This window comes from Chenopodium quinoa, unplaced genomic scaffold (assembly GCF_001683475.1).
Source record: "Chenopodium quinoa cultivar QQ74 unplaced genomic scaffold, ASM168347v1, whole genome shotgun sequence".
In the NCBI taxonomy this organism is placed as follows: Eukaryota; Viridiplantae; Streptophyta; class Magnoliopsida; order Caryophyllales; family Amaranthaceae; genus Chenopodium; species Chenopodium quinoa.
The window spans coordinates 1,222,625-1,243,899 of record NW_018743051.1 but is presented as its reverse complement, the minus strand read 5'-3'; the positions used below and the strand labels follow the sequence as shown (position 1 = coordinate 1,243,899).

Below are 21,275 nucleotides of genomic sequence, written 5' to 3'. Positions count from 1 at the left end.
TTCCAAAGTTGCAACTAATACGAAACAAAGGTAGTATTACATAAACGATCAACCAATTGTACTAAATTTAACTTAAACCATGATACATTATACTCTATACTTAATTCAATATACAAATATTAATCTAATTAATATCATAAATTGAGAATTTTATTTTATCTAATATGGAAGAAAAAAGGGTATCAACAAGAACTTCAATGTTAAGATTAGAGGATCCTTAATTTCAAAACTAGGAACGTACATCAATTTTAGGATTAGTTGTTAAATTATTCATAATCAATGAAAAAAGTTGAGCGTGGACCTACATTCAACTTGGTGGTTGAATAACCAATATTTTAAGTGCATGATTGTAGTATACCAGTACTCGTACTTAGTATGTTTATAATTAAGATAAAATTATACGTATTACTTTTTAATATATTCATATTAGTACTTTGACTATATTTTATAACTAATACTATAACTTTCTTTCTACATCTTCTCCTTTAACTCATATCCCAAATTGAAATTCTAATGTCTACCCATACATCTCTATTTGCACACTTAATTTTGGGTAAATAAGTTAAATATTTAATGGCAATTGCTTAGGAAAATGCATAAATATTCTTCAAAAAAAAAAAAAGGAAAATGCTTCATATATAAATTAATACTTTGTAGAAATATTACCTTTTCAGGTATGCAATGTAGTACTCATAATAAATTTTTAAAATTTCTTATTTTACACATTTCTTATTTTATACAAGTAGTGTGTTATTTAATTAATGGATGATGATGCTCATACATGTACATACAACATCATTTTGCATAGACAAGGAGTTTTAAAAAAGTAAAAATATTAAATAAATAAAAGACAAATATTTAGGACGGCATGTAAGAGCTTAAAATGAAAAGAATTGACAGGAAATAAACATTTATTATTACACTAATTTACTCGTGAAATGTCAATAAATTTCTAAATTAATACTAAAAAAAGAAGTATATTAAATGTTTATATACAAACCTTGGGGCTGCATATAACATTAGTAATTACTTACAGTGGCGAATCTTGGCCGAAAATATTAAAGGGGCCGAGATTTAAATATTTTACCTCTTACTCAAAACTAATCACTATGCCCCAATATGTTATTAGTAAATATAGATTATCTAAGTTTATTAACTAATTAATTACAATAATTTATGGGGAGTTTGACCCCGGTAAAAGATCCCCCTATGATTACTTATAAATTAAAAAAAAAAAAAAAAAACTTAGGGCTTGTTCTCTTACGTTGAAATTCATCTTAGCTCAGTTCAGCTCTTAATTTTCTTCTCTTATAAAATATTCAGTTTAGTTCAGCTCAGCTCAGTTCAGCTGAATTCAGTCAATGAGAACAAGCCCTTAGTTTAATTCCACGAAAAACAAAAGTTAAAGACGAAATTACTAGACTTTTGGACATATATTAACGACTTCAATTGGAAAGAGTGAGTCAAATGCATTTACATACATCCCACTCACAAACACAAATACACAATTGAGTTAGTAAAGTGAAGTAGTAAAACACTAAACACGGAAACACCATCTGGAAAAACCATCCAATACCCAAATATTGCATCTAAACAACCCATCACAATTCACCAATAACCAATTTCAAATGGATGGTGACAATTTACGTCAATCATTAATTTCTCCCCTTCTAATCTTTCCATACAAATCTTTACAATTTTCTCATTAATAACAACAACTATTCATCATTCCACTTTCTTTTTCTCTTTCTCTTTCTCTTTCTAAAACTAAACTATAAACCTCCATATTTCCATTAACACGCTCTTTCTAGCTCAATCCAACATTATTACCAATGGTAGATCAACCACAACAACATGATAATCATCCTATTACTACTCTCAAACGTCGTAACAGTCTCCCTTCTGCCGTCATCGTTCCGCCTCGTAAACCCAAACAAATAAACGGAAATCACCACAACACCACCAACAGATCGCCGCCGTTACCGCCGTCGTTCTCCGCCGCGGATTTCGAGCTTTTTCCGTTGAAGTCGCCGCCGCCGTTACCATCATCGGATAACTACACTTCTTTAAGAGATATTCTCCCGTGTAGTAGTCCTTCCTCCATTCTCTCACCTACTCCGGCCGTCGCACTCGCCGGAATTTCATCTTCTTCGTGTGGTTCGGGGTATGAGATTTCGATTAAAAACCGTTTGGTTAAACAGGCTGCTTGGGCGTACCTTCAGCCTACTGTTTCGACTTCTCCTTCTTCTTCATCTCGCCGGCTTTGCTTTCCCGGTGGATTTTTCCGGCCGATGTTTGTCAGTTTCCGGCGGACGGTGTCGGATACTGTAACACGTGTCTATGATTGGTTGGTAGACGCTCTCTGGCTCATCCTGTGCAGATAACGACGGATTGTATTCTTTTCTTTTCAATTATTTTTTCCCAAAAAAAAGTTTGCAAATTTGTGTGGTGGCAAAGTTGTAATTACAAACATGAGAAAAATGAAATAAATAAAGTAAACAAAAAAAAAGTGTGTGTTTTTTTAAATTTTTTTTTTTTTTTTTTTTTTGGGTGAACTATAAACAATGGAGATTTGTACAGTATGATTTTTTTGGGTAAAAATGTCAAAAATGGTGTTTGATTAGCCGATTAGGTGATCATTGAATGGGTTATGATTATGATCGCCTAAACTTTAAACGGGTCGGGCTAAGCTTGGTCTTTTCTTTTTCTGGGCCTTTGGAATGGGCTTCTTCCGGAACCTCTTGAACGTAGATGTATTCAGTTTGGGCCTCTTCAAGTTTCATTTGGACCAGTTTGGACTTGGAATGTTGGGCTTCATTTTTAAACAAACTGGGAAATGGAGCTGGAAGGGGAGGTGCTGATGGTGCTGGCTGTTCCTCTCGATGGTTCGGGTGTAGTGGCGAGGCAGTTGGTGATTCAGGCTTTGATTTTCGTTGTCGGAGAGGCCATATGCTGGACCCTTTTGATGGTGGTTGTGGTGGTGGGCTGCCCCTGCCGTCTCGTCGTTTCCGATCATCTTTCTGCAATGTGCCAAATAACAAATCAATGCTCAGCAAAAATAAAGTGAGTGTGTGTTTGTAAGGTGTTAGTGTTATAGGTTTAACTCATGATTAATATTTGAATACATGAAATTTGTCTCCCTTTTGCACTTATTTAGTGTGGGATCCAATGTGCATTGACTTACTTATTTTTTTTGTTGCGAGCATTGACTTACTTATAATGCTGCTAGAGTATATACAAAGGTAAAAAGAACATATACACTACTTTACATAATCACAAACATTTGCTCCTTTTTTTATATGTTTGTGAGATGCACGTTTCTAAATTCGCATGATCACAATTCATTGCTTCACTTGCCTAAAAATTAAAGACAGCGCTATGACAACGAGAGTGCGAGAGACACATAGACAACTGAATGATTTAAAGGATTCAGTATGCTATATAATTAATCATTACTGGGTCCAAATTCTAACTTTTCAAGAAGTAAATTAGCATACATCATACAACAGTTGATCATAGACATTATAGTGAATTATGACTTCTTTCACGAGGCATTCGACCTTAGCTGAGGTATGTATGATTCAGGAACAATTTTAGTGGGCCTATTTTAGATGGCGACAGAAATTGAGAAAGATATACCTGAGTGCTGCCGCCTCTAAGCCTGGAAGACTGGTTGGCTATGTAGTCAAACACATTGAAAACTGCTGATGATCCCAATTCAGTGCAGTTTTGCCAGTAGTAAATGGCTACATCCCAAGCTCTGTATCTCAACTCTTGCAGGTTCTTGTCAATGTCTGTCTCATGTTTCGACACAAATGGCCTTAATAAGCTCTCATACACATAAGAAGTTCCCTGCATCGTACCACATTTCTGTCAGTTACACTCTTAACATCAGAGCTACACATCAGGGGTAAGCATTAGTTGATTAATTACCTTTGTTTGTGGATACCAAAGGTAAATAATAAAAGCCAACTTCAACTCTCCATATAATGGCACCCTTTAAGCAAAAACGAAATCATGTTAGTAGCAATTGAAAGAACATGTAAATTAGAGACAATTTTGACATACTTCCTCTGTAAAGGAGAAACCTCTGCTTACCATGATATGAATATATCACCAAACCTCTCACAAACTGAAAGTACAGCAATAATGATCCTACAGAAAGACCAACAATCAAGGACTCAGTGAACAATAACATGATTACCTTATGTACAATATTGTTAGCATTATAAACCTGATACTAAAAAGTAGTGAAAGATGCAGTACCTACTAGTATTTCAAGTTCTGATCTTACTTAAGAGTAATCAACAAGTCTTGATTGATTGCTTAAAATAAAATATACAAGCAATACAATTGTGTCACGACAAGTATAATGTGTTGTTTGCTACTACGATTAGCGTAATTCTTATCTATGGAGTCCAAAAGTGCCTTAGGTTCTTAGTACTACTGCCTTTTTAAGCCAAGCAAGAAAATGCTAATTCTGTAATCTTCCCCAACATATCCATATCAAACCAATATCTTTGTTTAGGGGCCGAGTTGTTGTCAATTCTCACTATGATTAAGGCTTCGTTGTCATAAACTCAATTTTTTCTATGTTTATTATTGGTTCAAAAGAGCTTAATGCTACGTAGCACTTATCTAAACTTACATAAATTAACGACCAAAAAAATTACCCCGTAGTAGATATTATGTGGTTTTGGTACTCTACTAGCTAAAGTTTGGCCCAAGTATAACTGGATATTGATATTTTACTCAAATAAATTGAAAATTTGACATATAATGCCCAGAAATTGATGTTTATCACCTTAGTGGGTATAATTGTAAGGGAAGTTAGTGTGAGTTGTGAAATAGAGCAGTTGACCACCTCAACTACCTACAAAGTTTAGGCCAGCCAACTAAAACACCCATAACTCTCTCATTCATCACATGATCCCCAAAATTACTCTCCCACGTTCCCCCACTTTTTTATTTTTTTTAATTATATAATTAATTTGTTCAATACTTTATAAACTTAAAATTAAATAAATAAACAAAGGATATTGTGATAGAGTTATGAGAAAAGAGAATGTTGGAAAGCTTAATTATATTGATGTGATTCCATGAGTATATATAGTACATGAGTAAGCAATATAATACGACTAGATACATTAGAGTACTTGTCTAGTTACATTAGCTAAGAATAAGGGATATCTTTGACTATCAATCTAAAGAGTAAATCAAGGGATTGCTAACTATAAACAATATCAATAAATATGATTTGATCAAATCCTTTACATATTGTACTATTTTATTTTAAATTGTACTTTAGAAATACATAATCGGATAAACAATAACGCTAGATAACTGGAACGGCTAAACATTTTTTTTTGTTGTTGTTGGTGTGTGTTTACCGAGTCACAAGGGCGGGGTGAGAATCGATAATCACTTAATCATTTTGTAATGTGCGTTATACTCCTGTTGTATACAGTACAAGACATGGTGCAATTGAACTACGAAATTTTAATAATAATACTACTTCAGTATGAAATTTTGAACCCCAATTACATAAAAATTGTATACAATTAATGAAAACTTGAAGCAACCAAGTACGGGAAAATGTAACAGAGAATTTAATAATCAATATTCAATAGAACAAATAATTGTTAAATTAAAAGATATGATAGAATTATACCAATTTCACATCAATAATTATCAATCAATTAACACAATATATCCAATTATTATCAACACAAATAAAAAAAAAAAATTATGATCAAACTCTACATATTTTTTCATCATCATCAAAATAATTTAATAGTACAAAAAAAACGTACCAATATTGACACCAAAACCGGAGTTCTTCGATGTTAACTTTGTTCCTTTCCACCGTTTTGAAACACTCAAATGCTGGGTATGCGAACCCCAATACCATACTACAATCGCAAATTCTTGAATCAGACGGTTTAATTTGAATCACAAAATTTCTAGAATCGGAATACAAATCAAACTAATGTAATCGAAAATTCAAGTAAGAACAGAAACAAATTACTTACAAAAGTCCTCTGCCGATGAAATCTCCTAACATTTTGGATGATCAATTTCGGATTGCGTTACGAAATATCGTGAACTATATCAAGAAATTAGAGTATGAATGATGATGAATAAGAAATTGATTTCTATGACTGGAAATGATCAAAGGTTGTAACTAAAAAACGAGTGATTGAAGAAGTCAGAACCCAGAAATTTATATTCAGAAAAATGAAAACAGAGGTCAATCACATTGAACAGAAAATTCAATGGAAATTGCAGGTATAGTGTAGAATGTATCTTTGAATATTAATGAAATTAATTTTATGGGGGTTAAAAAGAAAATTAAGAAAACTTGAAAAAGGAGGAAACTGAAGTTTACAAGCCAAGAAGTATTATATATATTGTGTACAAAAAAAGAGAGAAAAATAAAAGGGAAAGATGAATAAAAAAAGAAACAAGGGTGGTTAAAGAAAATGGAGAATGATGATTGGATAAAAGTATTTGAATTCGTGAAGATATAAAAAATAAATAAATAAAACAAAAAAAAAAAGGAGGAGAGAGAAAAATGAGGAATATTGCTTGCCGGGGACGCCTGCGATATAAAATAGAGGAGATGATGAAATAGGGCGAAGATTCAGTCCACCGTTTAGGCAGTTATTCTTTCGCTTTTAGCTTACTATTGCTTCACTCATTTCCCTCCATATTTTTCTTGCTTGCTTTGTTTTTCTTTTTTTCTACTTTAGACGAAATCCTTGATTTGGTAATAAAACGGAATTCGGGTGATAAAAATAACATCCTAAGAAATGTTCGTATACGGGTTTAGGTAAGTTATAAGGTACTCTCTCCGTTTTTAAATACTTGCTCCATTTTTCCATGCGCGGAGTTATAGGAGAAATTGGATAAAGTAATAAATACGGAGGTAGTGGGGTAGTTCAGAAAATAAAAAATTGTAAAAAAAACAAAAGTAGTGGAAGAATAGGAGGAAATAGAGTATTATGTTGGATCCATTAAGTGTGAGAAATGAATTAACTATTATAAAAGCTTTCCATAAAAGAAAATGGAGCAAGTATTTAAAATCGGCCGGAAAAAGAGAGCGGAACAAGTATTTTAAAACGAAGGGTATACTCTGTATGAAGTTAGAAAGATGTGAAATGCATGCGAGTTATGGTTGTGATTTGTATTTCCGTTAAGGTAGAAATATGTATCATTGGATTTAGTTCGAGAAAATACATGGTGTGCGTAGCTTTTATACCTTAAAGATGTCACAATGTTTTGTTCCTTAAATAAATTCTCTGGAAATCTACATTGATACCTAGGTTACTGTTTCGGGGTTTTCTGATGTCCTGCGGGAGAGTTACAATTCCGAGACTGGAACCGGACGCCTGTACCTGCAAAACAAACGGATGCTCCGGATGATTGGAGATCCGCCTCCGACGGTCAAGTTAGTACTTGATTAAGGAGTAATTAATGCGGAAATTAAAGTGATTGGGTCTCTCTAGGTGAGAGAGTTTAATGTGTGTAATCTGCGTTGTTCGCGTCCCCTCCCTTAATGAGGATTAAGGGAGGTATTTATAACCTCGGGAAACGTGCCAATCTAGGTTTAGGTTAACCTTGGGCTGATTGGGCTTCCCTCGGAAGTTGGGCCTGGGTGGCCGACTTCTCCATTAGGCATGGAGTATGCCACGTGTCATGACATAATAGGTCCAAGGCGGACGAATAAGCGTGTGCCACGTGGCAAGCCCTGAGAGGTTCAACTGGGGAACACTTGGCAGGACCTGATTGGCCCACGTGGCGCATTCCAATTGGTGGGAGCAAAATCCCCTAATCATTTTCCCCTCACAGGTGGCACGTGACTGGTCACGTGTTACCTGTGACAGGTATCGCCCTGTAACAGGCGACGACCTGCTACAGGTGTCACTCGGCGAGAGGCCGAGAGATTCTCCCGCCAAAATTTTGAATTCTAGAAGTGACCCTTCGCCTTCTCACTTCGCCTATATAAAGGAGTGTTGACTTCGGTCATTTTCACACTTGAAAACTTTGTGAGAGAACATTCGGACCCCTGAACTTGCTCTGACATTTTGGACCCTTTCTGCCTACCGCCTGCTCTGACAAGCCGACTGCAAAGGATTTTCAGAACTTCATCAATCGTCACTCGTTCAGGTAACCGTCAGTTCTCTTACTCTTAATTTTCTCTTTACTTTATTCTTTTTTGAAATGGCACCACGGAAGCACACGACACGACCTAGGTTAGTGATCAGCCGGTCACCGGGGACGGCTGAATCTAGGACTAGGAGTGCCGCCTGCCCTTTTCTGGACCCATCTTTGCCCTTTATACAAAGTCCGACTGTATCTGTGTCTATGCAGAGCATGATGGCCAGAACAAAAAAGACTGCCAGGATCTCAAACTCAGACGGCTCCTCCCACAGGGTGCCGATTAGTGAAACATCTGACCAGGCGCTAGATGTGGAAGTGAAACAAAGCGGCTTGAAAGCCGGCAGTTCTGAGGGAGGAGTCAAAGTGACCCCTTCCCATTTTACAGTTGACAATTCTACATTCTCTCCTGCTCCTTTTAAAGGAGAGGAGGCGGGAGGCGGGCCCCTCCGGGAGAGGGGAGAAGTCGTCCTCTTCGGACTCGTCAGAGGACGATTCCGAGTCTAGCTCTTCTGGCCATGCTTCTCTGGACACAGAAGAGAAAAACAGCCGCCTACAAGAGGCGAGGCTTTCTCACGCAGTTGAGAAGGGGGACGATTGGGCGGAGCCATCCGCCTCTCACCGAGAGCAAAATACCCCCTACTACTACATGGTACCTCGGGGCCGGATCACAGCCATGTAAGAGAAAGTGGAGAGCTTTATCGCAAACCACACAATGGGCCCCGGCTTTTTAGTGTTCGTGCCGGATCCAGAAGACACAGTCGTCTGGCCGGCTGGTACCAGTTATGATGGCGCCTGCTTTGGCTGCTACGAGGCGGCCATCAAGGCTGGGCTGCGCTTCCCACTACATCCGGCTGTTCAGCGGATCTTGGATGGGTATGAGTTGGGGTTATGGCAGTTAGCCCCGAACTCCTGGGTCAACGTACTCGGCTATGTGGCCGGGTGCGAACTGCACGGGGTGGAGCCGAACTTCGAGGCTTTCGCCCACATGAACTACCTCAGCCGGACCCCTAAGGCAGGCGGTACCGGCTGGTATCAATTGACGAGCCACAGGGGCTACCTCATGACGAGAGGTAAAGCAAACAAATGGAAGGACTGGCGGAGCACCTTCCTTATCATTGAGAGTTCAGACACAGAGCTGAACAAGCGCTTCAACAGGTGGAACAGGAATCCGCCCCTTCTTGCAGGCGGCCGCAGCATGCCGCCTGTTCCCCCAAGGCTAAGAAAGAGATCCTAGATAAAGGACTCTTCAAAGTAGAGTCGAAGGTGAACTCTACTTCAGGGGTACGAGAGCAAGTACCCCTGCACTGCGTCCCGAGCTTCAAATGGCTCTACGACGAGTACTTTTTGGCCGCCTGTGGCCTCAGCAGTCGGTGTTCAAGAGGTAGCCGACCTGTCGAATACTCTGTTGTTCCATGCATTTCTTGTTATGACTTTTATTAACTTTGCTATTTGTTTTTTGCAGCGGACGCCATGAGCAAAATTACCGCCTCCCAAGACTGCGGCGGCCATGTTGCGGGCCTCCATCATGCAACAGTCTTCAACCGACTCCCCTAACAAGGGGGCACCCTTGGTGGGCTTCGAACCTTTCACCCTCTTTTTGGAGTTGTGTTTATGCATATACTGACTCTTTTCTTCTTTTTCAGACGGGCGCTCCAAGAGCTTCTTCTTCCCAACAGCCGGACCCCAAGGCCCGGAAGACGACTGTTGCGAGCTCTCCTGGTTCTACCAGGAAACATGTGGCGGCTGAGAAACAGCCGGCCACTTCTTCTAAAACTCCAGCTGGGCCACCTAGAAGTATGAAATTGTCCTTGTAAATTTTAGACTTGCTCCCTCCTTTACTAGGTCTAATCCGTTTGTTTATGCTTGATGCAGCCGGCCCTCAGGAGCCTGACTTGGTCGAGGTGGCCAAGTCTATGATCAAGGCCGTTCCTCCAGCTGAAAGGGAGGCGGTCAGGGGTGTCGGCACCCTTGACCTAGACGGGATTGCAGGGGTCCTTGCTGAGGTAAACTTAGCATATTTTTGAGTATTTGAATTCCAGGATGCCTGTTTTCTTTTTTGTTTGGAAACTGACGCCTGTTCCCCTTTTTACTTAGGCCCTGCTCCGAGTGAACGGCCTTCGCAAGCCGCTTGGCCGGAAGAACAAAGAGGTAAAGGCTGCAAAAGCTATGGCCGCCTCTGACTGTGATAAGGCAATGTTTCAAATTGCCCAAAATGAAGTTCTGACCATTGATATTCTTTATTATCAGGCGCAGGCTACCGCCGCTATCCGGGCTCAGTTAGAGGCGGCCGAGAAGAGGAATAGCGAGCTGGAGGCGACCATCAACAACCTCAAGGCCGAGCTGAGACCTCTTCGCCAAAAGATGTCCTCATACGAAACCTTGGAGAAATCCTTGGCGAGCGTAAAGGTACGCCTGGTGACCCAGGAGAAGAGTCTTACTCAGGAGCTCTCGAAAAAGGCCGAGCAAGAAAAGAAAGAGCTGGTCCGGGAGATGATGGAAGACTCTGCTCAAATCCAACGCATGACTTGGGGCCGCCTCTTCCCCAATGCCAACTTTGCCTCATGGGAAAAAACGTACCGCCAGTGTTCTGATAGATATAATCAAGAGATCCTGGCGGCTGCTGAGGAAGAGGCGTTGGAGGAGGAGGAGCAGCCGGTAGTGGCGCTTGTGCCGCTTGAGGGTAATGCATCAAAGAAGGATGCAGCTGAAGCCGAGTCCAGCAAGAAGAGTGCTGACCAGGCGGCATCTGCTAATATTGAAGATCTGCCCCCTTCTTAAGCTTTATGTCTTCTTTCCACGGCCTGCGTGCCGTTTGTTTGTATTTACCCGGCCAGGGGGCCGGGGCTCTGAATATTTTGCCGGTCTTTAATGACCGGCTTCTTTTTAATGAATATTTTTGTTTTGCTTCAAATTTGTTTAAGTATTGAATATTCTGATATCCAATTGTACACTATACCGACTGTTTTACATGGCCGATAGTTGCAGACAGGTACGGATAGTTAGTCACGCCGCCTATGCCCCTGGACGACTGGTTGTCTATTTCTAGGCTAGACGATCAGTCGGCCATTTATCCAATCGGTATTCGAACCATTTTAAAGACTGGATCCCCTTTAGGCAGGCGGTCCTGTCATTTGTAAAATTAACCAAGTAGGAAAGTTGTTTCCTACTTGTCATGCTTTTAGGCTAGAGACTTTAGGCCGTCTAGGCCGACTGTTCCCCGTCATATTTAATCTAGTGTGACCAAGTAACTGAGTAGTAGAGGTATCAAGCGGTGGGTACCGGTTGTTCCCCTTTATTCGCCAATGTTTGTTGGCTTTTAACTCATAGGTTGTTAACCTAGCAGGAGTAGTGGTTGAGAGCCCCTGTTTTCTAAAAACAGGCGGAAGACTCATACCTTTTAGGCTCCATACTAAGTTTGAGAGAGTGACTATGAGTTAACTTTGGTGTTACTCAGTCGCCGTCACTCCTGTTTGAGTAGTAAAGGTACCAGGCGGCGGAGGCTGGCTGAACCTTTTGATTCGCCAATGTTTGTTGGCTATTAACTCAAGAGGTACCCCCTGCATTTATCCCAAGTAATACAGGCGGTCATCTGACTTAGATGTCAACTGCTACCACTGGTTTGGTTAGTGATAGAGTTATCCTTGTCTCAAAAACGGCTACGTGGTTGCCCTTGGGGACAGTCGTATAGGTGCCGTGTAATTAGTTTATAGAGAAATGTTCCACCCAAAAGGGAGCTGCTCTCTGCGACGAATTTCATCCGGAGGGATGCCGCCGGACGCCTGCTATGATGTTGGGACAAGTCGTATTAGTTTAAAGATTGGATCAGTTGGCTTGGCGCCTGGACTGATCATTCGGCTTGTGGCCTTGGTTAGTTCTTGGTGAACGTAGGTGCTAAGTAAGAGGAGGGTAGCCGCCTGTTTAGGCACAGGGTCGGCCAGGCCCTGATCATTTTTAGCTAAGTATAAGGGGGGTGGCTGTGTGCTTTGGAACCAGTCGGCCCTCTTCTATGGAGAGTAGCCGACTATATATCCAGACGGCATGCCCCTATGGTGAGTAAAATATTCAATGGAGAGTAGCCGACTGTAAAGGTACAGGCGGCATGCCCCTCTGAAGATAGAGTAAAATACTCAATGGAGAGTAGCCGACTGTAAAGGTACAGACGGCATGCCCCTCTGAAGATAGAGTAAAATACTCAATGGAGAGTAGCCGACTGTAAAGGTACAAACGGCATGCCCCTCTGATGATAAAGTGAAATACTCAATGGAGAGTAGGCGACTGTAAATGTATAGGTGGCCTGCCCCTCTTAAGTAAGAATAAAAATTAAACATGGAGAGTAGCCGACTGTTTGTCAGTAGGCATGCCCCTCTTAAGTAAAAATGAAAACTGAGTATGGAGAGTAGCCGACTGTTTGTTAGTAGGCGTGCCCCTCTTAGTACAAAATTGAATATTAAGTATGCAAACTTTTATCAAGTAGCCCTTGACTATTTATATCATTCAGAAGAAATATTTCTTAAGATTATCTGCATTCCAAGTTCGAGGCAACGGTTGGCCGTCTGGTGTTTCCAGACGGTAGGTACCGTCCCTGACCTCTTCACAGATTCGGTAGGGTCCTTCCCAGTTGGGAGTTAGTTTGCCAGACTCATTAACCCTTCCAACTGCTTCCATTTTTCTAAGTACAAAGTCCCCCACTTTGAGTGGACGCCTGTGTACTTTTTTGTTGTATGATCTAGTCATTCTCAGGCGGTAAATCTCATGGCGCAAGACAACATTGCCCCTCCTTTCAGGAAGTGAGTCTAATGCCAGGCGCATGGCTTCCCAGTTTGCCTCTTCGTCATATAGCATTACTCGAAGAGTCGGCTCGTAGTGTTCTATTGGAAGAACAGCTTCCGCACCATAAGCTAGGAGGAATGGAGTTTCTCCAGTCGCCCCTTTTTCAGTCGTCCTAATGGCCCAGAGAACATGTGGTAATTCATCCGCCCATAGGCCACCTGCTCGTTCAATATTTTTCTTGAGACCGTCTGAGATGATTTTATTAAAGGCTTCTACCTGGCCGTTTGCTTGTGGACGGCCGACAGATGCAAAGTAGTGTGCAATTCCTTGGTCACCCAACCAGCTTTTGAGAACAGACGTCTCAAATTGGGGACCATTATCAAAAACCATAGACATGGGAACCCCGAACCGAGTGATGACATTGCCCCGGGGTCCGGTCGGTCGATGGTGCAGCGGAGGCTTTTCCAAATGAATGAAATTACATCCTTCGTCTTGATTCCCTTTATAGCCTCCGCCTCTACCCATTTAGTGAAGTAGTCGACGGCAACAAGTATGTAACTCCTTCCGCCTGTAGCAGGCGTATATGGACCCAGAATATCCATGCCCCACTTAGCAAACGGTAGTGGGCTATGAATGGTAGTGAGGTCAGTAGCCGGACGGTGAATTAGTTTGCCAAACCTTTGGCACTTGCCACATTTTTTCACCATCTCCATCGCATCTGCTTCTAAAGTTGGCCAAAAGTAGCCCTGCCGCCTTGCCCGTTGAGCAAGCGTCCTACCGCCTATATGGGAAGCACAGTAACCAGAGTGAAGATCGTCCAGTATCTCTCGCCCCTTTTCTGGAGTAACACACTTTAAGAAGGGTTGAAGAGACCCCCTTTTGTGAAGTTCTCCCTTTATTATTTCAAAACTGGTTGCTCGTTTTTTCAGTGCTGCCGCCTGTTGATGATCATCCGGCAGGGTACCATTTGTCAGATATGCCCTGATTGGATCCATCCAGGTTGAGCTTCTGTCTAAGATTCCAATAGGTTCTTCCTCAATGCTTCTCTTCTCCATTACTTCCCAAAAAACAGTTCGAGGAGTATCACAGGAGGCGGATGATGCTAATTTTGAAAGTGCATCCGCCTGGTTGTTTTCTGATCTCGGCACTTGGGTCAGATGGAAATCCTCAAGGGAGCCGACTGCTTGTCGGACCGCCTGTAAATACTTGATCATGGCCGGATGGGTTGCTTCGTATTCGCCATTGTACTGACTCACTATCAATTGTGAATCGGAACAGGCGTCTATTTTTCTTGCTCCTTCCGCCTTGCACATGCGGATTCCGGCTAGTAAAGCTTCATATTCTGCCTCATTGTTTGAGGCCTGAAAACTGAAGCGTAAAGCATACTCGTACCTGTCGCCCTCTGGCGACTGACATATGACTCCTGCTCCACAACCATTTGAAGTAGAGCTTCCATCCACATATACCTTCCAGACTTGGTCTGTAACTTGAGAGTCAGGAGGACGAGTCATCTCAACAATAAAGTCAGCAAAGGCTTGCCCCTTCACTGCTTTTCTAGGCTCGAAAGTAACTTCGAGGCTCTGTATTTCTATGGCCCATTTGATCATTCGGCCTGACGACTCCATGATGGTCAGTGGCCGCTTGATAGGTTGGTCTGTATACACGACGACTGCATGTGCCAAAAAGTAGGGCTTCAATTTTTTAACAGCCATGAAGAGTGCAAGACCAAATTTCTCCACTAAGGGATACCTCAACTCGGCATTTTTCAGTACATGACTGACAAAGTAGACCGGGAGCTGACAGTTGTCTCTTTCAGCAAGGAGAACAGCGCTTAACGCATGATCAGAGACGGCCAGGTACATGTAGAGTACTTCTTTGGGCAAATGGCTGACCAGCCTCGGCAAGGAATGCAAGTGAACTTTCAATTTCTGGAAGGCCGCCTCAGCATCCGGCCCCCATTCAAACCTTGCCTTTTTCTTAATTGCCTGGAAAAAGTATAGGCATTTGTCGCCTGATCGGCTTAGAAATCTTCCCAAGGCCGCCAGACAACCTGTTAACTTCTGAACCTCTCGGATGGTACGAGGCGACTGCATGTCGATGACCGCCTGCACCTTCTCAGGGTTCGCCTCTATTCCTCTCTGATTGATAAGGAATCCGAGAAATTTCCCAGACTCAACTCCAAAGACACATTTCTTGGGATTGAGCATGACATGGTGCCGCCTGAGTGTGGCGAAAGTTTCTCGGAGGTCCGACAGATGATCTTTCTGAAGTTTAGACTTGACAATCATATCATCAATATATGCCTCGACATTTCTCCCAATCTGATCAAAGAACACAGTGTTTATCATTCGCTGGAAAGTGGCCGGGGCATTCTTAAGACCAAACGGCATGACCGTGTAACAGTATAACCCCTGATCAGTGACGAAGGCCGTCTTCTCCTGATCTTTCTCCCATAAAGGAATTTGATGGAAACCAGAGTAGGCGTCCATAAAGCTCATTAAAGCATGGCCGGCTGTTGAGTCGGCCAGGTTATCAATTTTAGGCAGAGGGTAACTGTCTTTGGGGCACGCCTTGTTTAAGTCTGTGTAGTCTACACACATTCGCCAGGTGCCGTTCGGCTTTTTAACAAGCACCACATTTGCAACCCAGTCTGGGAAGTAACATTGCCGAATGAACCCTGCATCAAGTAATTTTTTAACTTCGACGGCTGCCGCCTGACTTCTTTCTTCGCCATGGTTCCGCTTCTTCTGCCGTACCGGCTTCTTTTTCGGATCCACGGCCAGTTTATGTACCGCCAGATCAGGACTAATGCCTGGCATTTCATGGACTTCGAATGCAAAGATGTCCTTGTATTCTTTCAATAATTTGTGAAAGTCGTCACCCAGGTCCCTTAGAGCAGTCGTCCTAACCTTGATTGTTCTGTCAGGACGCGAGTCATCTAACATCAGGTCCGTATGCTCACCAGCTGGCTGAGGGCGGAATTCATCCGACCGCTCCTCTGCCAATGATTGCTATTTTCTGTCTTTTCTTGCGGCCCTTGTCTGGGATGCCTTTCTCTTCTTGTCGCCTGCTTCTTGAACAGGCGCACTCTCCTTGACATTGTCAAGGTCTATTTTTCCACCGCTCGACATAGTGGCCATAACAGTGGGCTTGACATCCGAGAGATAGCACTCTCGGGCCATCCTCTGATCTCCCCTTAGGGACCCGACTGTTCCATTATCCCTCTCAAAATTGAGCAACATAAGAGATGGGATTATAACAGCCTTGGAATTATTCAGGGTTGGTCGTCCCAGAATCATGTTGTAGGCCGAGAGTTCTTCTACTACCAAGAACTGGACTACCATGTGTCGTCCTTCCCCTTTTTCACCCAGGCGGATGGGTAAATCCACTCGTCCCACTGGGTGGACGACTCCCCCTCCAAACCCTACTAAAGGGTGGGATGCCGGATGTATGCAATCAGTCTGATATTTTAGTTTCGACAGACATTTGCTACTGATGAGATCTGAGGAGCTTCCGGTATCTATGAGGATTCGGCCAACTCTCTGGTTGGCCACTTTACATTCAATAACGATAGGGTCGTCATGCGGCCCTCTTACCCCTCCTACATCTTCTTCAGTGATGACAATCTCAGGAAATGAATATTTGGAGGGTCGTTCTTGGTGAACGGAATTTACATCTAACCGTCTGATATTGTCTTTGTTGCCCCTAATAGTGGGGCCGCCTCCTGAGAAGCCGCCTGCAATGGTGTAGACGACTGCATCATCTGTATCGGAGCTGTCGGCCTGTTGATTCTTTTTGGCCGACTGCTTTTTCGAGGAAGTGTTCCCCGTAGATTTCTTGACATAAGTGTTAAGATCACCTTGCTCAGCCAGGCGGTCCAGATACCGCATGAGACTGATGCATTCATTGGTGTGATGACCAACATCTTCATGATAATCACATAATTTTTCTTGGTTTCGGTTGTTTGCAGAACCCTTCATGGGGACCGGCTTCTCAATTGAGATCCGTCCCTTGATTTCCTTTAGGATAAACTGGCTATCCTTGTTAAACACATACTTTGGGGAGTATGGTTTGAATTCTTTTTTCTTTTTCTGGGCCGGCTGTTTAGAGGAATCAGTTGCCCAGACCTCTTTTCTCTTCTCGTCTTTGTTTGACGACTGCTTCTGTCGTCCTTCTCTTTTGTCGGACCTTTTCCCGTTTGACTGTTTTACCGTACTACAAAGATCATTCGCCTGTATATAGGCTTCCGCTTCAATCAAGGCCTCTTGAAGAGTCGCCACCCTCTTTCGGACCAAATCAAATTTGAAGGTCGACCCGTCTTTGAGACCTCTGAAAAAGTCAGTATAGGCTACTTCATCCGGTAACCCTTGAATCTGTATTCTCATCAGGTTAAACCGCCTGATGTAAGAACAAAGCCCCTCCTTCTCGCCCTGCTGAATTGTTCCTAAATCAAGGGTCGTCTTCTTCGCAGGGATGTTCATGGCGAAGTTGGAGGTGAATAAGTAAGCAAGCGTCTTGAAGTTATTTACACAACCAGTCGGCAGGTTGCCGAACCATTGTTGTGCGATTCCTTTGAGAGTCGCTGGGAAACACTTGCACCAAGTGGGATCATCCAACCCTTGAAGGTACATCAGGTTGGTGAATGCCATCAGATGGTCCGACTGGGGAACACGTGCGCTAATACATTTTTCACTTTGGCCGGCTGAGCGGCTTCAGTAATTTCCTTGGAGAAGGCCAACGGCTGTTCACCAAGTCTAAGCAACCGTAGCTGCCAGTCCATAGGTTGGACATTTTTTGCTGCATGTCCACCAAACGGAGGTGGCTGTAAAAAATACTGTTGTTGCGGTACAAACGGTAAGTTTGGTACCGCCTGGTCGCTATGAAAGCCGGACTGACGGGAGGTGCCGCCTGACTGACTCTCATGATACGACTGAGTATGCCTCATCGAGGTATTTCGCAGACTGTCTTGGAAGTTTGAAGTAGAGGCCGACTCTGACAATCGGTCACTCTTCTTCTGTTCTAGCAGTAGCCGAGCGTCTGTGTATGTTTTCCTCGACCCGTCCGCCTGAATATGACGAACATGTTTCCTATTTCCTGGAGTAGGAAAACGGTATTTTGTGAAATCAAGGGCAGGTGGCTCCCACTTCCTAGATTTAGGATGAGGGGTCGCCTCTCGCCCTTGAACTGGCTTCCTCTTCCGTGAAGTGGAGGGTTTCTTAGCCGACTGCTCCTTGTCCAGAGCAGGCGGCTTCTTGTTGATCAACTCTTGAATTTCTCCCTTGAAGTCCCTCATGAAGGTCATGAGTTCGTTCCTTGTGATGGGAGCAGACCCATCAGTCGGCTCGCTTCCAGTTTGAAGATGTTCCCGTTCCCTCCTTTTGGTATGACGGGTACGTCGGGCCCTTAGGGTCCCGTCTGAAGCTGTGTGAGCTTCAACTTCAAATTCATTCTCAGTATCGTGGTCCGACTGAACTAGAGGGTCGTCCAGGGGACGTCTCTCTTCAGGAGCCGGTACAAACGTGGATGCCATCTCAGAAGTACTCTCCCCACAGACGGCGCCAAAATGTTTCGGGGTTTTCTGATGTCCTGCGGGAGAGTTACAATTCCGAGACTGGAACCGGACGCCTGTACCTGCAAAACAAACGGATGCTCCGGATGATTGGAGATCCGCCTCCGACGGTCAAGTTAGTACTTGATTAAGGAGTAATTAATGCGGAAATTAAAGTGATTGGGTCTCTCTAGGTGAGAGAGTTTAATGTGTGTAATCTGCGTTGTTCGCGTCCCCTCCCTTAATGAGGATTAAGGGAGGTATTTATAACCTCGGGAAACGTGCCAATCTAGGTTTAGGTTAACCTTGGGCTGATTGGGCTTCCCTCGGAAGTTGGGCCTGGGTGGCCGACTTCTCCATTAGGCATGGAGTATGCCACGTGTCATGACATAATAGGTCCAAGGCGGACGAATAAGCGTGTGCCACGTGGCAAGCCCTGAGAGGTCCAACTGGGGAACACTTGGCAGGACCTGATTGGCCCACGTGGCGCATTCCGATTGGTGGGAGCAAAATCCCCTAATCAGTTACAGCCTTTCCAAACATGACTGGCAAAAGAACAGTCTCTAAATAAATGCTCAACAGATTCAAGGTGATGATTGTTCTTATTTTCACTGACAAAGCAGAGTTGGCATAAATGATTGTCTCCTAGCCCTCTTCTTTTCCTTTCACTCCCCACAGGCAAAGCTCCTTTCATAATTTTCCACAAGAAGGTTTTTTGCTTTAGAGTACCAGCATATCTCCAGAATCGTTTCCAAAATCTGCAATTATCCCTATTCTGAGATTGATTTTGCTCAGAGCAATACTTTAAATCAAACAGAAATCTGTAGCCACTCTTTACAGTATAGACACCAGCTCGATTTCCTTTCCACACAACATCATCATCATTTCCTGCTTCCAAGTGAGTTGTGTGCTGGATTTGCATTGTGGTGTTATCAGAAAACCACATCCTACACAACTCTAGGTCCCATTCTCCATTTACTTTTTTAAGCCTGCTAACATAGTCAGTGGTGGTAGAGCTTTGGTTCTTCCACTCTGGTGTCTTGCCCTTAACCCAGGGATGGTGAATTCTAGCTTTGCACCCATCGCCTAAGGACCACATACACCCTTGCTTAAGAACCTGCAAACCCCATTTGACTCCCTTCCACCCCCGGGAACCAGAATTTCTATTTTCCCAATTATCCTCAAAAAGCTTGCTGTTGTCAATCCCATATTTGGGACAAAAAACCTTACTAATCAGTGATTCAGTGTCATTCAGAGTGCGCCACCCTTGTTTTTCTAAAAGGGCTTGATTAAAGAACCTAGCATCCAAGATGCCCAAACCCCCCTTTTCTCTTGATTGTGTGAGATGGAACCATTTTTTTCCAGTACACTCCCTTACCAGCCCTATTTCCTAGCCACCAAAATTTGGCAACTATACTGTTAATCTTCTTTAGAATACTGACAGGGCACTTAAACACAGACAACACATATGTACCCAAACTTGTGAGCACATACTTAATTAGAGTAAGTCTCCCAGCATGAGATAAAAAAAAGTGAATTCCAAGCATTTAATCTTTCCTTTATCGTGTCAACTAACCCACCAAAAATCTGTTGTTTGTTCACTCCAAAATCAGCTGGTATACCAAGGTAAACCCCAAATTTATTGCTCCTTTTGATACCTAACAACTCACTGAACTTTGTTGCTTCATTATCATTCATGTTAGGACTAGATAGTAGGACTGATTTTTCTTGGTTGATCACCTGTCCCGAGGCCTTGCAGTAGATATTGAGGACCTCACTTAAATTTTGAACATACCTCTCTTTACCATGTAAGAAAAATACCGAGTCATCCGCAAAGAATAGATGGCTGATTTTAGGGTTTTGTGAGCTACACTTAACCCCATAATGTTACCTTTTCCTTCCTCAATCTTAAGTAATCCAGACAAGGCTTCCATACAAAGTATGAAGAGATAGGGGGATAGGGGATCCCCTTGACGAAGACCACATTTAGGAAGAAATTTTCCTTGAGGTGAGCCATTAATAATTACAGATAAAGAGACAGAACACACACAATTCATGATCGTTCTGACCATCAAGTTAGGCACCCCAAAATTAATTAGAACTTCCTCTAAGAAGTCCCACTTAATTCTATCGTAGGCTTTACTCATATCCGTTTTAAGAGCTAACTTCCCTTTCACTCCTTTCTTAGTCGTCCTAATATGCTCTAGCAGTTCATGACCTATTAAGATGTTATCAGAAATAGCTCGACCTGGGATAAAAGCATTCTGGAATGGACCAACCAAATCACTAATCATCTTCCTCAATCTATTGGTAATGCACTTAGAAATGATTTTGTAGGTAACATTGCAAAGGCCAATTGGTCTGAACTTATCAATAGTTTCTGGGTTGTCACACTTCGGAATAAGAGCTAAATTCGTGCAATTAAATTCTTTTAGTATGTTACCTGTTTTGAGAGCAGATTGCACAGCTTCAATTACATCTTCCTGCACCCAGTTCCAATTTTGTTGATAGAAACCTGCTGGAATCCCATCAGGCCCCGGAGCTTTCCACGACTTCATGGCAAAGAGAGCATTTTTTATTTCCCTTCTCGTGTATGGGCGCGAGAGAGAATCTCTTTGATCCTCTGTAAGCTTTCGTGCGCTACCCTTGATGTCGCTTTCAATATCACCAATCCTATTAGCAGCACTGTCATCTTCACCTCCCCTGTAAATATCTCTGAAATGTTTTGTAGCGATCCCTGCAATTTCTTTTTCCTCGGCCACCCAATCACCTTTGTCATCTTTGAGAGCCTCTA

General features: G+C 42.6%; 2 protein-coding genes across 2 annotated transcripts; one reads left to right on the top strand and one right to left on the bottom strand.

Moving 5' to 3' along the window:
• Positions 1-1,557: 1,557 nt before the first annotated feature.
• LOC110731020 (putative HVA22-like protein g) lies at positions 1,558-21,013 on the bottom strand. The gene is made up of 7 exons (XM_021910876.1): positions 20,925-21,013; positions 6,033-6,106; positions 5,814-5,912; positions 4,099-4,155; positions 3,934-3,997; positions 3,640-3,852; positions 1,558-3,020 (listed from the first exon to the last, which is right to left on the bottom strand). The coding sequence occupies exons 2-7, from the start codon at positions 6,062-6,064 to the stop codon at positions 2,655-2,657; spliced, it is 831 nt and encodes a 276-aa protein (XP_021766568.1). The 5' UTR covers positions 6,065-6,106; positions 20,925-21,013; the 3' UTR covers positions 1,558-2,654.
• On the top strand, positions 1,833-2,384 carry LOC110731057. The gene has a single exon (XM_021910907.1). The coding sequence runs from the start codon at positions 1,833-1,835 to the stop codon at positions 2,382-2,384; it is 552 nt and encodes a 183-aa protein (XP_021766599.1).
• Positions 21,014-21,275: the final 262 nt, after the last annotated feature.